Raw genomic sequence first — 17,072 nt, 5'->3', positions numbered from 1 at the left:
GTGTCCTACACATGGATCATTATGACAGACATGCAAAATGGCTTGGCGCAGCGCCGATGGTAAGAATAGAATGTACATTTCTGGAGCGCTTCCGCAGTTCTTCCTGGAAAGGATGTTGTTGCGCAGAAAATACCATGATAAGCCGCGCATGAGAGAGCGAGGTAAAACGTCTTTGACACTATGACAGTGATTTATATTAACGCGTAATTTTTGTGGCTGAGGATGAAAGTAACGTTTCATGCTAATAACGCGTTTCGAGAAAAATGATCCTGTTTTCCTGAATGCTCTAATACGGATGGTCCGATTGTGCTTAAAGGGACCCTAAATCCCCCCTCGGGCTCCGTGGAATAAGACAGACCCCGGGTAGCATAGGCTGTTGTGAACATCTCAGCCAAGTTTTGCTGTCGTACGTGGTGCGTGGAGCTCGCAAGCCCCCCCCCCCCCCCCCCCCCCCTGGTCGCGAAGTCACCTTTCTCTCAAACGCTCTCTTTTGAACAGAAGGCCCTGTTGTCCATCCTTTTCTCGGCGCTTTTTTTCGTCAGTGGACGCTTTATATTGTCATTCCCTCAGACTGCTGCTATTGGCTGGCAGCTAAGGTCAAGCTGCGCTCGGCTACATGGCGTAGATAACGCGGCCGCCGCTGGGTGCCGCCACGAGGCCACTGGCTAAGCGCACTGCTGCTTTCTCAAGAGGAAGCTTTAGCTCGTGTCCAACTCCGACGCGGCCTATCCAAATACATGTAAACCGCAAGAACGTTTTAGATAACGCCGAGAGCGATTTCAAATAAATTTGTTGCATTTGAAAGAGAAAGTTCAATTCTATTGACTGTTGGAAGTGGAATTTCGATATAGGTCCTGAATTTTGTTACAAAATTTTCAAAAATTCGGAAGTTTGAAAAAATAGAACCACGAAGTTTACATATTAATAGCCACGCATCAAGAGCATATATGGCGGTTTTGTAAACAGCATCCATTAGATAATTGAAAGCGGACAAATTGCATATGTGATTTTATATATTAAGTGAAATTTGTACGTGGTTTAAAGGTCTGAAAAAGCTGTATTTACGTATTACTAAAGTATTTTTTTTTAGCTTCATGTGTAACACATAACTTTTGTCCGCTTTAAATGTACTATAGATTCAGTTCACAGAATTGTATTATCAATTTTCGTTGCTGAGTTACAGAGTTGTAAACTTGATAGTTTCGTTCTCGAAATTTTCAATATTTGCCTTTCTTTTTAAAAAATTCATGACCTAAATCGAAAAGTCGAAACCAACTTTCCTTAGATTTTAAGTTTTCATTTAAATACAAAGAACCTCGTCAAGCTTAGTGTAGTGGTTGCCGAGAAAAACTAATTTTCCTTTTACATGTATTTAGATAGGAGCGCCCGAGTTAAAGCTTCCCCTTAACCACGTTTGGCGTATGTTTAGCGCGTCGTAGGCACCAAAGGAGGAAGTTCTGGCGTCATTTTCAAATTCTAACTCCGCGTCAAGGCGACATTTAGAAGACCGAGCGTTGTGGGTAGGCCCCACTGCGACGTAGCCGTCGCCTTTAAAAACAGTGAAGAAGTAACGGCGGTAGAGCGGAGGCCATGCTTGATTGCCAAAAACTCAACTTCTGCTGAACCCAGTGAAGTACCTTTTCCGGCATAGTATTCCTTAAATAGCCTATTTTCACTTCAAGCGCATTTCTCTACTTTGATCAAAAGTAGTTCATGGCCCTTTAATGAAGGCAATATGTTGCGAAAACATTAGGTAAGAATCTAAGTTTGCACCCAAGTATGTTATACAGTCGGAGACGATAGCGTGACGAGCATCTACATTTATCTCGGGCATGCTGGGTAGTATTATTTGGCTTGTTCGAAAACTAATTAATTAAGTTTTTCTAGGCTTGATAATTATATTTTTTGAAGAATAAATGCAGTAACCAGTTGAACGCGATTGTTTAGCTGATATAGTCTTACGGTACATTTGAACAATCGCCTGCATTCAAGAGGAAGACTAAGAGGAAGTGGCAGACTGTACCCTGTAGCTGTGACCAGCCCGCACGATTACCGAAAATTTTCTGCTCTGCAAATAGTTGTAAATACATTTGTGCATCGGGCTTTCTATTCGTAAGATTTGGCGCATGGTCGGGGTTATTAAGGATGTTAAATATTTGTCACACAAGAGGTTGGTACTATCACCTGCGTATAGTGCGCACTGTGCATATTTCGGACATATTAGTTCTGCTTGCATGTCCTTCGCTGCAGGTTACTTCACGCTAAGAACAGTCACTCTGTCGAATACAATGCTACACAGGAAGAAAGTCGGGGTGACTTTGCTAATTTTATCCTTCATGTATGTAATTATGTGTGCACGTAATGAAAAATTCCTCTAATCAAGATGAGCAACACCTAACGATGGTAGTGTTTCTTCATATCCGCTTATTGCGATGCGCAACTCTCATAATGAGCTATGCTGCACGGCGCAGGTTTTCAAAAGGCCTTATGGAGCGCTGCGTCGTAAGCTCACGTACATTGTTATTGTCAATGTGATTGTTCAGGTTTCGCTAACGAAAATATTTTTAAAAAGTTTCAAGGTTTTACGTGCCAAAATCCCCATCCGATAATGAGGCACGTCGTAGTGAGCGACTCCGGAAATCTGGACTAACTGGGATTCTTTGACGTGCACCTGAATCTAAGTGCTCTGGCGGTTTCGCATTTCGCCCCCATCGAAATGCCGCTGCTGTGGCCGGCATTCAATCCTGAGATCTTGCGCTTAGCATCCCAAAACTATAGCCTCAAGCAACCACGGTGGGTCGAAAAATATTTAGCAAAGTAGCACGTTTCCAATTTATTTGTATGACGCGTGCAAAAATACACCCATCAGGACATTACAACTACTTGAAATTTGGGAAGCACCTATCACACGTGAATCTAAAGAGGGCAAGGTAGTGACAGCCTACTCATACACACGCAAACACGTTGTTTCCTCTGGGTTGCCGCAGCACATTTTACACATCAGAGATGTTTCAGTAATTTATTTCCTGTAACATTTCACTTTCTCACTGTAAATGGCTACGATTCAGAAAACACTTAGTACAGTGCGCCATGTGTAAGGTTTTAGCTATAGAGAATTGCCAGTGTAATAAGGTGTCGTTGTAGTGACAACGATCCCAATCTGTCCCTACGCCACTCTCCCCATGTAGGGTTCTCACAAGTAAGCCTGAAAAAAGGCCACATACAACCGTTTTGCACGTCAATTCAATCTCGTTTAGAAGCAATTGATCTTGTAACTATCGTGTTCGAGAAACTAGCTTTGTGTTGGCGTCTTGTTGAACTCATATATGATACTATCAAGGCGCTTTCCACTCTCGTGATTGCTAATCTTTAGCGGCAGTCTAGAAGACACCGATCGTACGACCTAGTACTTCAAAGCACTGTGCGCTCTGATTATCCTGCTACGTGTCCCTGCCCTTTCTGTTATTTTTCTTTTCTGTCCCTTTTCGGCAAGTTCGCAAGAGAAAATAAGATGCGACACCAGGGTATATCTACGCACGGCACTCGAAAACTACGCTATTCTCGGAAGCATTGTCGGGCTGTCGACAACAGCTCCGTCGCCACTCCTGCCACTTCAAGTTTCGGCGGTCGGCGTAGCATTCTAGCCTCTGGCACTTGCTCCGTAACCTCGATTAGAACAGTGTCGCTGTCTGCCTGTACCCCAGAAGTTTCCAAGGTAAGCTGTACTCGACTTGATCGTGTAACAAATGCGAAGTCCTATAAAAAGACATTTTCACTCCCATTAAGCACGCTGGCTGCCTCTTACGATGCTGTAATATCTCCCATAAGTAGCTGACAGTGGTGATATTCATGGAATAGCAACAACTTGTTCGTACACTTCTATAAACTTAGACAAAAAGCCTCACGTAACCAGCAAAATATTCCGCATGCGGTCATCCACGTCCTAATATTTCGGAGATAACCCCAAAAACAAACTATGCTTTTTGAACATGCTCATCTGGTTCTCGATACTGCTATAAATCTGTATAGTTGCCTCATTCTATCAATTAAATTAGTATTTCAGGAAAGATACTCAATTTCTACAACGAGTTGTTTCACATCCTAACAACGCCCAAGGCATAAGTTTGCAAAAAACGCCGCTTCGTAGCTGTCAGTATAGGCGTTAGCTAAGATGTCGGAAGCAAAGTACCAGCATAATCATATTGTGCAGCCACGATAAACTTCATCAGTCTCAGATTTTACTAAAGTATTGGGACACCTACGCAAACAATGAGCTTCTTTTCATCAAAGAGCGTGTTTCAAAACGACATTTGGCGAAAGGCTGTGCATAAGAGCGAGATTAAAAAATTAATGAGAAACCCTTTGTAGTAAGGCTTTGAAGTGAGCGGCCCTGGCTCATTCTAACCTGCAAATGCACGAAATAGTCAGGACAATGATTAATAGAAATAAAAAAAAACGTTGCAATAAAAAGGTTAACTCGTAAGGACAACATTGCGAGCTTACTGAGTTGAAATCAGCGTCCAATATGCGTAAACGTAAAGGGACTATGTGCTTTACCATCTTGATTGGCACCCTGGCAAACGTGATATAGCCGACCGAAAAGACTACGTGTGGAACGTTGTTGTGGCATTCCATGCACTCTATTATTCATGGCTTGGACACTTCCTTGATATCAAGGCATGCGCTTACACATAGAAAGCAGTGTATGTAGGCAGTATGCAGTGGCGCTGTTGGCAGTAACTATGCTCAGTTGGGGTTGCCAGCCTATCTACTTCTCGCTCCCCTCCGGAACCCAGGAGTATCCACTGAACCAAGGAGTATCGTAATAAATTTCGCATTGTACAGCGCTGTTACAAAGTGTGTGTTTTGAAAAAAACTGCCGCTTACATCTTTGAAAAGCTTGCGAAAGAGTACCGGGAATGGATTCCTTTATTGAAATACCTGTTTGCAAGCGCATAAAGGGGCCCAAACCACTTTTTATCGATGTGGAGAAAGACATATGAAGTGAAAATGGGCTATTTCCAAAATACTTTGCCGCAAATAGTGCTTCAATGCGTTCAGCAGAAGCGCATTTATTGGCAATCAAACACAGACTCCGCTGTGCCCCCGTTCCTTCCTCAGTACCTTGCACTGCGAAAGCTACGGCGCAGTAGGGTGTGTCCACATCGCTCCGCCTTCTAAATGTCACCGTGGCGCTCAGTTCATATATAATTCTGGATGTTAAAGCAGACGCCACGACATCCCACGTTTGTGCCTGCGACGAACTAGACATAAGCCAAACGCGGTTGTCCACAGCGAGCCCCATTGCGCTTGGCCAATGGACTCGTGGCGGCACTCCGCGGTGGCCGCGGTATCTGCTCCATGTAGCCGACCTGCAGCTTTATGCCAGGTGTCGGCCAATAACAGCCGTCTAAGGAAATGACAAATTAAAGCGTCCGATGACGAAATAAAGCGTGCTGAAGAGAGTGTAGACAGAGCCTTTTGTTGAAAGGAGAGCGTTTGAGAGAAAGGTTACTTCGCGATCGACATGGAAGCTCCTCGCACCCCGTACGACAGCAAACCTTAACTGAGATCTTCACAGCAGCGCATGCTACCCGCAGACTACGCTATTTCACCAAACGTGCGGGGTGTTCAGGGCCCCTTTAAGGCATATCATTATTTTCCAACAGTGAGCAATATTGCAGGCATTTTTCCAACACTACCCTTGAAGAATAAATGCGTTGGCGCAGCCGACTTGGCAAAATATCAGTAGGCAGTTGCACAAAATCGCAATGATGCACTGAGAGCAATGGAGCCTAGTATGCGGCATAATGGCATCAGGTTCCATGCCACAGCAGCAATCGCGTCAGGTTGCAGATATTTTATTAGTCGCGAAGCATACCTTACACGCAGGCACTGTTCCTCGCGGAAGAAATCTAATTGAACTTGATTTTTTTAAAAGCAGTGAATGATACTGAAACATCTGTCCAGCTTGTACTTTGTGCATACATTCGTAGACATTTTCGTGGAGGTTGGAAACCACAGAAATCGAAACGAATTCATTGACACAGTAAACGAGAACTGCCGAAGACACAGCAACGGAAACGTGGTCACATGGTACGAAAACTATCATTTTGGTGAATCAGGACACACTCCAAAAAAGAAAGAGACCTTGAGACGAACATGACTGATGGGGAAATACACAGGCACTAAAAAATCGTGGTGATCACAATGGAATTAATGCGATGAAATGACGACGTCAGAATAACAACTAGGGCGTATTGTTGTTAGAGCTCACGTCCGCGCTCACCTGCGTCACTTGCCGCCGCGCACCGCCTTCATTATTGCTATATTTGGTCCTAGTTTGCACCATACCATGTGCCAGTCAGTGGGCCGCCCTAATTCACATTTCATCCGGCGTTTCTTTCACTACGTCCGGTATCATAGGACCACTTTATATCGCCCTGCATCCTTTATATGTTAACACTATGCTAGATACCAGCCAATCTGGCTGCCTTAATACGCAGAATATCCGATGTTTCTTCTCTCTATGTCTTGTGCCGGTCAATCGTGCAAGACTGTAACCTGCAGAAAGGAGGAGTGGCAATGGTACGACGACTGCGGTGTATTGACGACATTACTTCCAGCTTGACCCAAGCATTCGTTGAGACGACCCGCAATTCGCACCATATCCGCTGGTTGTTCGCATTACGTCCAGGGTCGGCCAGTCTCCAAGCACTACGGCCAGGAACCAACAGTAATGGCAGTTCTACGACCATGGCTCATGGCTACGTCGTTACTTTCAGTATCACCAACGTGTTTGGGAAGAGGCAATGCGCAATACCGCAGCCAGAAGCACCCAGCAGCTGCCAGAACTTCAAAGGAAACAAAAAATGAAGTTATGGGGTTCTACGATGCAAAACCACTTTCTCATTATGAGGCCTGTCGTAGTGGAGGACTCCAGAAATTTGGACCACCTGGGGTTCTTTAACGTGCACCTAAGTCTAAGTACATGGGTGCTTTCGCATATCGCCGCCATCGAAACGCGGCCGCCGTGGCCGGGATTCGATCGCCCGAGCTCGTGCTTCGCAGCCCCTCACCAAAGCCGCTAAGCAACCACGTCAGCTAAAGTCAAAGGAAGAGGCAATGAAATCTTCGCTTTGAACAAAGTTATGGCAAATGTATATCGTCAGAAATCGACGGTGCAGGCATGGTTCAATACAATAGCTGACATGCGAAAATCCGCAAGCACGCTTCTTCACACATCTTCTTTGACTGACACATGATGGCAGACGTCAGCCTCGAATTGGGGATAAAGCGGGTATCACGACCTGATGCCTAGCTGTCATCCAGTCCTTAATACATTGTTGTAGGTCATACCTTCGGCTCAGTGCAGCACTTAGCTGCAGGTCAGCCAACTTGAAGAGAGCAGCCTAATAGTATGAAAACGCCTACTTGCCGTTTTCGGTTATCCCCTATTCGAAAACCGCGCATCATTGAAAGCCGTTAAAACCAGTTTTCAGAACATGGGAGCTACAACAATTTTATTTTAGAAAACATAGGCAAGGGATTGTTGATAATAAGAGACAAGTTAAATATATTCTTAGCAAGACGCTGCTGCCCACATCAGATGATCTCCAGTGAAATCAACAAGATCGATGCTATGTCAAAAACTGACACAATTTGACGGAAGCTAAATCTAAAACCATGCCTGTAAAAGAAATAAAATGACATAGCATGACAAAAAGTGCTCGACGCTTGAATTAGATGGTCCCAGGAACCATTGATTCGTAATATGCGCAGGGCCCCTGTGACCATCATACGAAGAGTCAACAGCTAAAAAGTTCGGAGCGCGGGGCCTGAGAAAAACTTGAATTTTAGAGAAGTTGTTGTCATACAGAATAAAACTGTACGTCGATAATTTGTTTCTGTTAATTCTTCTATATTTCAGAATTACCAACCTGGCAGTGCTCTCGCGCTGCTGAGAGATTGTGCTTCGTATAAACAGTGCAGTCCGTAAAGAATACCGCTTGGCTTCGGGCATCACTAAATGACTGGGTAAAATACCAATCCGAAAACGACCGTATTGCGGCAGAAACTCCTCATGCACATAAAGCTAAAGCGCCAGTGACGTGAGCACTTGACTTCTATGACATATTCGATGGTGACACATGTGTGACCCATAATAGGAGTACTGCTACAACGAACAGCGTTACAACAAGTACGGAAGAGGAATAGTCACCACATAACTGTTCATGAAAGGCTGGGAATTCGATTATTGATTATGCGAACTGTGAATTGCGTTTTTGAAACGCCTGTTCATCTCTACAGAAAGGTGCAGCCTGAAAGCTTGCTAACTTGTCCTAATGAAATACAGGTGACCATGGCTTCTTGGACCATCGCTTCGTGTAGTATCGTCGCCTTGTTTGCTGTCTTTCAATGCTGCGCCGCTGATCCCGTGCTGGTTGGCGGTTGGACGAGGCAAAGCGTTGGTGACAACGCGCTGTTCGAGGAACTAGCTCACTTCGCCGTATCACGACAGGTTGGCGACCGGGAGTTCTTCGACACGGTGCTCGAACTGGTGGATGTTCAGACTCAGGTAGGAATAGTTTTTGTAAAGATACAACATAAGCTTTCGTCGCTATAATCCTTGCAGAAAACGCATAATTTTTTTGATAGTGTGATCATGCTGTTGCGTATGTATCCAGGGAGAACTATGCGAGGTAACTTCGCATCCGTGCACGAAACGCGCTCCCTATTTTCATTTATCATCATGGAAAATTAGGACTGCCTTCGTACCGGCAAGGACGCGCCCTAACCTACACCTAAGAAATTTATGCGAAGCCAAATGCCTCATTATTTCATTAGTGAATCTGGAACATGGCAATTAACGAACAAAAAGATCTATTAATTGGTGCTCTAGTTCACCGTACAGAAACTATTCTGGCTGTAGAAGTCTGGTATGGACAGTGATTCTTCGTCGCCACTTTTCTCTTGCAACTAAACATAAATAGTGCAAATCTGTTGGTTCACTCGCGGCTGTGCTCAGGCAGGGCAGCTCGTGTCCGGTGAAGCCAGCTAGAATTTCAGAATACAGGTAGGGTGATTTGCAGTTACAGATTCAATTGTAACAAGTACTTTTCCGTAACTGGGATAAAAGGGTAGTTTTAATAAGTGCCGCTTGCATAATTAAGCTTATATTTCGACGTTGTGCTTCAAATAAATTAAAATAAATTGGGATGATTTACATGCGAGAATGGCGATGTGATTAGCAGGTATGCCGTTGTGAGGGACTCCGAATTAATTTTTAGCACCTGCTCGGCTCATGTGCTCGCTACATGGGCATTTTTCTTACATTTTCTCCCATCGCATTGGCGCCACCGTGGCCGGGATTTGACTGCGATCCCTGTGGCTGTGCAGCGCAACCCCCAAAAATGGTACGCCTACATGGCACCTGTAGCTTCAAATAAGGTTCCTGAACAGTTACGGTATATTTAGGGTACGTCATTATTTGATGCGGCGTGATGCAATGCTGGCCGAACGTTGACGTATTCGTGGTAAAGGTAACGGGCCTAAATATAGGGTTAAGAAAGGATCAAACACTAGAAACGCTCTCAGAGCAGCGTCTGTGGCTATTAGTATCCATGCAATTTTGCATTCATACGTTAACTCAAGCGCTACGATAAATAACGAGTGTCAGTTTTTTAGATTAAAATATGGTGCTCAACGACCCGAAAGTGCTCCTGCACTGTGATATGCATTGCCATGGTGGGCTTAATATGGCTTCCTGGGATACTTTAACTTGCACCATAAACATAGTTAACGAGCAATTTTTTTTATTCCGCATTATGGTGAATGCGGACTGCGTGAATAGGATTACAGCGAAAGCTTTATGAGTTCCCCGAGGGGAAAATGCATGCAATAGTGAAATGTGTGAGGGTAAACACACTAGCCCTGTAATTCATAGAGCTATGCGAAAGCTATATTCTGAAATCTGAACAAGCTTCATCAAAGAAAGATTTCAAGTTTGATGTTGGTTTGGTTATTTGTTCCGTATTTATTTTCTTATGGACATGATAAAATTGGAAGTCATCTTTAGACTTCGGTGAAAGCTGCTCGTGGTTTTATGAAGGGTTACTGTTTTTCATATGGACCCTTCCATACAAACTTATACCAAAATATTTCTTTATTTTCCACCTTCACCTGAAGGAGTTGCGTGTACGCATGCGCTTTGCTAGTGCAAAAGCGCAAAAAATTGCGTTCAAATGTTTTCGGTGGACGAATAATGTGACGGCACGCAGCTATTACTTCCCCCTTAAGGGTCGATAGGCACACTAAGGCGGTTGCGTGTGGGCTATCTACCATGCGGTGTACCATGTCGTACAAAAACAAGATGGGTGGTGCCAATATCTGAATTTAAAAAAATGTATCCTGCAAGCAGATGTTATTTGAGATAAGCGCATCGAAATCCAATAGCATCCGCAAGAGATCGCAGAAACCCCGCGCATTATACATAAACCGTCCGTATCCACCCACAATATTGCAAACCATAATGAAGCGTTGGTCACATTATGCTGTTGCCAAATGTAATGATGCCGCAGGCTCATTGTTGTCTAGTCGGTTACTCTGCTGCGCAATTGGGTAGACTCTTCAAATTACCTTTTTTTTTTTACCGGGCAGGGCGTTTAGTGCTTATGATATTAGGCAGCAGTGAACAAGAGGTAGTTACGTTATCTTGAATAATTATTACAATGTTAAATATGGCGCCTCCCTCTGAGCTAGAACGCGAGGAATCGGGTTAACGAAGGAAACGCTCATTTCGCACGCAGCGTCAGCGGCGCTGGCAGCCTAACTGTAGCTGCATGGTTTGGTGGATGTATGGGTAGAACAATTTTATTGAGGTCCACCGGAACGTGCACGTAGAGGGCAGCTCCCATGTCAGGACAGAAAGGCGAAGCCTTTCGGCCACATCGCGGGCCCGTTGGCCTGCCCATAGTTGGATAAGAAAATAATGTTAAGGTAACTGCCAAAACGTAAGGTAGTGTTTTACAATAAATCGTAATTCTGCGTATGAATTATCAAACACTAGTTTGATAATTTGTAGTTTGATAGTTTGTAGGGTCGAGCCCACTGCAGTTTCCTTATATAGATGAAAAGTCGTCTGTGCTTAATTGGTACTCTGGGTAAGAGCACGGGTCTTCTCTTTGCTTGGGTAGCATGAAAGCATTTTGGATCTAGCCAAATATTTGGTAAAACTTTTTTTTTCTTTCTTCTCTCCTCATGCGGCGCAGGTTGTGGCTGGTACAAACTACCGAATAAAGTTCAAGACCGCCGAATCAACATGCAGAGTAACGGACACTTACAGCAAAGAACTTTGCCTTCCTAAGTCCAGCGAGGTAAGCGTTCTTTATTATTTTCAAGGGTGGCATGATTTAAGATGAAGTAAATGTTGGAATCGTTTATTATTGATCAATTGAAGATAGCAGCCTTATTGGACGAGAATGACAACGTGGTGAAAGTCATCAAGTAAATTACGTAAAAACATATTCACATATGTTTCGACCAAAATATTCTTTTTTTTACTTCAAACAGACTCTTTAAATATTGTGAAGAGCATATTAGGCAATTGAGCGTGTTCGTGTTGATTACTTGATGAGGACACACCAATGGACGACAAATTGTATGTCAAAATACCTAACCTATGATTCAGTGGTGGTTTAGCGGAAAATGTCACAGACATGCATTATGAGCATGAGGTTGCGCCTTCTTGAGGTGCCGTGCCCATTATATATATGTATATATGTTCCTGGTTCCTTTGCAATTACCTAAGTAAATACTTTGTAGGCAACTGACAGTAAGCTGATCGGTCTATCTTTTCTCAAGTTTTTGGCGTCCCGTTTCCTGTAGATTAGGATTATGTTAGCGTTCTTCCAAGATTTCGGTACGCTCGAGGTCATGAGGCGTTGCGTATACAGGGTGCCAGTTTTTGTAGAACAATCTCCCCAGCATCCTTCAACAAATCTGCTGTTATCTGATCCTCTCCAAGTGTCTCCCCCTTAGCAAAGCTCCCGAAGCTTTCTTTAGTTCTTCCGGTGTTAGTTGCGGGATTGCAAATTTCTTTAGACTATTCTCTCCTCCATCATCTTCGTGGATGCCACTGGTACTGTATAAATCTCTATAGAAATTCTCAGCCACTTGAACTATCTCATCCATATTTGCAATGATATTGCCGGCTTTGTCTCTTAACGCATACATCTGATTCTCGCCAATTTCTAGTTTCTTCTTCACTGCTTTTAGGCTTCCCCCGTTCCTGAGAGCATGTTCAATTCTATCCATAATATAGTTTCTTATGTCAGCTGTCTTACGCTTGTTGACTACCTTCGAAAGTTCTGCGAGTTCTATTCTAGCTGTAGGGTCAGAGGCTTTCATACATTGGTGTTTCTTGATCAGTTGTTTCGTCTCCTGCGATTGCTTAGTGGTATCCCTTGTAACGGAAGTACCACCGACTTCTATTGCACACTCCTTAATGATGCACGTGGGATTGTCGTTCATTGTTTCAACACTATGGTGCTTTTCCTGAGTTCAAGCCGAATACCTGCTCTGTAGCTTGATCCGGAATTCCCCTATTTTCCCTCTTAGCACCGACTCATTGATCGGCTTCTTATGTGCTCGTTTCTTCTGTTCCCTTCTCAAGTCTAGGCTAATTCAAATTCTTACCATCCTTGGTCTCTGCAGCACACCTTGCCGAGCACGTCCATAGCTTGTATGATGCCAGTGTTTCATTTCTAGTCTCGTCATTCGGGCTCCTCCACATCCACTTTCGGCTATCCCGCTTGCGGAAGAAGGTATTCATTATCCGCATATTATTCTGTTCTGCAAGGTCTACTATTAACTCTCCCCTCCTATTCCTAGTGCCTATGCCATATTTCCCCACAGCCTTGTGTCCAACCTGCTTCTTGCCTACCTTGGCATTGACGTCGCCCATCAGTATTGTGTATTTTCTTTTAACTTTAACCATCGCTTATTCCACGTCTTCATAGAAGCTTTCGACTTCCTGGTCAACATGACTGGGTGTAGGGGCGTAGACCTGTACAACCTTCATGTTATACCTCTTATTAAGTTTCACAACAAGACCTGCCACCCTCTTGGTAATGCTATAGAATTTCTGTATGTAACCAGCTATATTCTCATTAATGAGGAATCCGACTTCTAGTTCTCGTCTCTCCGCTAAGCCCCAGTAGCACAGGACGTGCCCGCTTTTTATCAATGTATATGCTTGATTTGTCCTCTTAACTTCACTGAGCCATATTATATCCTATTTACTGCCCTCTAATTCTTCCAATAGCACTGCTACACTCGCCTCACTAGATAACATTCTAAAGTTAAATGTTGCCAGGTCCATATTCCAATGGCGACCTGTCCGGCTTTCGTGTGGATGGCCTCTTAGGCCATCCACCCGAAAAGGCACAATGCCGCTTTCTTGAAAAAAAAGATTCCTAATTCCTTTAAATATCTCTTCAGACTAAGACCATGTGATTACCGCGACGTCTGCACAATAATTGTGCAATCTGGTCCTGGGCTTGCGAAGCAATGTGCATAAGGCGCATAGCTAGACTGACGATCCACGAAGGATTTATTTTGTGGAGGCCTGTGCAGTTTGCACATGTTCTCTCCATTACACGTACATATACTAGATCTCTCCTTCACATTTTCAGGTCATTGAGACCAATAACCATTGCCAGTACTATAAGCAAATATAATCAATTTAGATGCCCCTCATAAACGGAACAAAAGACGTACCCTTATAACCCAAGAAGCACGCAGCCACCGGAAGCCACAAACAGGGTGCATGACGCATGGGCACTGTGCTGGCTTGCACGCATCAACACATGTTCTGTATTGACAGAGTTCCCCAGCGTCTCTTGACTCTAGAAATGCCGTTTTGGCCAAGAGTTTGACAGAAAATTAGGTATTCTTTTATTTGGAGGAAGAGAGAATTTTCGCTGCTACTAATTGCCTTACCATTCTTTCTGCATTGAATACAAGAAATAAAAAAATATGTCGTCCACGTTGTGTGTCCTTTTTAAGTTAAGAACATGAGCGAAAAATGCATTCATTAGAAAGTCCGTGCCCTTCTTTAACCCGCCTTCGCCAGCTACATTTTGTAGTTAATAAGGATGACTTGCCGATTCCTAATTTTTGAATTCCAGCTTGCATTCTTACCAAGCATTTAGCTGCCGTGACTAATATATTAGTCTATAAACGTCTAGCTTGCTTAAACCTCTATTTGATGCATGAGTGCTGTACTCTGCTGCCGCTATTCCTTTCAAATCTTGTTTGTGTTTGCCCAGACGGTCAAGGATACCTGCACCGCTGTCATCTACGACGTGCCGTGGCTGACTGAACGATCCGTGTCCTCTTTCACCTGTGAAGGAGATGCCGTTTCCACGTAAAGAAAGAAATGAATGACATCTTGACAGATAGCAGTGCTCATCGTTCAGTTTCATATGTAGAATAAAATTTTATGCAATCAAGTGCTACTTCAGCAAATGCTATTGTTTCACTGCATTCTTTGACGTCACGACCACGTGACAATATATATATATATATATATATATATATATATATATATATATATATATATATATATATACTCGTTACAAGGATAATAGCTTTCTCTAAACGAAGGCTTCCAGAAATTGTAGCTTGTTCTCCGGTCTTGGTATGCCCAGTATTTCTATTAGTATAAGATTTCTGCGCTTATCACCGGTGCTCAATCCCAGTACAATATGGCTTTGCTATAGTGTAAACCATCTTGTGTTTATTCTGACTGTTCCCTAGACCACTTCACCGTCTTTCTTATTTCTGCGCTTAACTTCTTCGGAAGAGCCGCGCGTACACTTCTCCTCTTAGAAGGTTCATCCCTCCTGGTGTGATGCAAAAATGTTTTTCGTTATGCTCTGAGTCTCCCGCATGCCATCATTGACGAAATCCCACACTTTCTTCAGCGCATCTCCTTACATGGAAGTTTTCACCCCGCAATACGATCCTATTGTGAAAAAGTTCCTCGGAAGGACTACATTTCTTCATTCCTCACTTCATCCACCACTTAACATTTTGTTATCGGTGCAATGATACCGACGTAAAATGCGCTTCTCATCAGGTTTTGTTCATTTCTGACTACCCTTTGTTACTCAGACTTATCGATGCACACATACAAAAAGAGAAAGGAACTTGGCAGTTGCAGGCCAAGCGGATCATCTGGCACATCGACAGCGAAGCTGCAGGAGCGATTTGTCCCACATTTCTTCCGAAGTGCTAGGGGTCTGTCTGCAGGAAGCTTTTAGTGATGATCACCACTGACGCAATTGTCATACGGCCGCTTTGGGACTTCCACGCAGGCTGCGGTGCTGAACAGCCCCATGAGCTCTCACCACCTGAACTGTACGAACTCCTAGCTGGCCTGCGGAAAGTAAGCGAGACCCGAGAAACAAAAATGCGGAATTACTGGTTAAATAAACCACGCAATAGAGACACCTATTCAACATAGGCACAGTTTATTACCTTGCATTAATTATTCATCATTAATTACGTTTCAAATTAGATATTTGCGACAGCGACACAGGGTTTGCAGCTTGATGTTTATCGATCGGCAATTTATACGGACCACTCAAGACCACACGCTACTGTTCACTCGAACCACCACCATTACAAGCGGAATTGCAATCAACAGCGTCGTTGCAAAAATACTATTCACCATGAAGCTGTAATTTTACAGGCTAACAAGGAAGATTATGAAAATTGTTATGTCAGTTTGCCCCAAAGACGCCTATTAGAAGATACCAAGCGTTGCGTATTTTGAAAACCCGTGCAGGAAAAAAATTATTTGACAGTAACACTTTGGGAACAGGAAAATAGGCCTATATGAAATCATGTAAACCAGTGAAAAAGGAGCGAATTATGGTTATCCAGATGCAGGTATTCAGACATATTTTGCCGCAACCTATCATTTTAGACGTGCGCAACGCTCACGGCTTGTGGCATTGCAGATACTATTTGCGGCACCGGACAGTGTTTATATTGCTGTGCGCTTCGGTGAAAATTCAAGGTGGAGAGCAATTAGTGCTAGTACGCGAGCGCTTGCCAACTTTATTGGCAACTTATTGCACTTCCAAATCTACCTTCGTTGTGACGACAATACACAGACTAGAATACACCACTGAAAATACACCATGACGCATGCTAATAAGGCCAAGCACAGCATTCGCCTCCTGTCGTCATGGTGCCACTTATAGTATAGAGCTCTTACCGTCAAGTTCCGAAATGAGCTACACTCTAAAAACTAGGAAGGGTATCGCAGGAGTGAAGCGGCCGGTTCACTCTTCAAAGCGTCGTTTTACTCTCGCAAAATGTCGAGGAGAGTGAAATGCATTGTTCACTCTGTCACAAAGGAGAGAGTGAAATGTGCTTTTCACTCTCCCCTTCAGAGAGAGAGTAGAATGCCCGTTCTACTCTTGCGGCAATAGAGAACAAAACGTAGCGTAATCTTCTGCTTCATCTGTAGGAAGCTGCCCCGAACATGGCAATGTATCATTCATGCACGCTGAGCAAAGAACACATCGTTTTGCTTCTACGAGAACAGGCCGCCGCAGTTCAAAGGAACGCGTAGCGAGCGCTCTACTTTTTCACTCGGAGTTGCTCCACCGCGTGCGCGCGCGCGCGCTAAAGGTCGCGGAACAACACAGCACCGGAGAAAGGTGATCCGTCCAGCGAGCAGCTGCAAAGGCCAGCCAAGGGAGATCGTGTGTCAGCCATCTCGCGTCGCCACGAAAACACGACAGTCGTTCGTCATGCCTTGGATATAACAACAAATCCTCCACGGTAAGTGAATTCTAACTTAGGTGCACATTCTCCGTATATGTAATGCTATCGCCAGGAAGTCGTCGCTGCGCTTAGCCGACGCGATTGACAAAGGACTAGGCATACGCGCTGTCTCTCGATGTCAATCGAAAAAGCCAGTCGTCGCGATAACTGCATGTGATTTTATCACTTTGCCGTTGTCCGTAAGATCTTTAAAAATCGCAAACGCTGCC

General features: G+C 44.0%; 1 protein-coding gene across 1 annotated transcript; it reads left to right on the top strand.

Moving 5' to 3' along the window:
• The first annotated feature begins 3,548 nt into the window (after positions 1-3,548).
• On the top strand, positions 3,549-14,529 carry LOC142589019 (cystatin-2-like). Its single transcript, XM_075700812.1, has 4 exons — positions 3,549-3,715; positions 8,357-8,578; positions 11,271-11,375; positions 14,331-14,529. The coding sequence occupies exons 2-4, from the start codon at positions 8,363-8,365 to the stop codon at positions 14,430-14,432; spliced, it is 423 nt and encodes a 140-aa protein (XP_075556927.1). The 5' UTR covers positions 3,549-3,715; positions 8,357-8,362; the 3' UTR covers positions 14,433-14,529.
• The last annotated feature ends 2,543 nt before the right edge of the window (positions 14,530-17,072 follow it).

Source organism: Dermacentor variabilis, chromosome 7, assembly GCF_050947875.1.
Source record: "Dermacentor variabilis isolate Ectoservices chromosome 7, ASM5094787v1, whole genome shotgun sequence".
NCBI classification, from domain to species: Eukaryota; Metazoa; Arthropoda; class Arachnida; order Ixodida; family Ixodidae; genus Dermacentor; species Dermacentor variabilis.
This window is presented reverse-complemented; position numbering and strand designations above follow the sequence as displayed.

Bases quoted from the DNA above. Each gene is read 5' to 3' on its own strand.
- LOC142589019 (XM_075700812.1), top strand. From the start codon at position 8,363: ATGGCTTCTTGGACCATCGCTTCGTGTAGTATCGTCGCCTTGTTTGCT. The intron at 8,579-11,270 runs GTAGGAATAGTT...CATGCGGCGCAG, and splicing joins TGGTGGATGTTCAGACTCAG to GTTGTGGCTGGTACAAACTA. The intron at 11,376-14,330 runs GTAAGCGTTCTT...GTGTTTGCCCAG, and splicing joins GCCTTCCTAAGTCCAGCGAG to ACGGTCAAGGATACCTGCAC.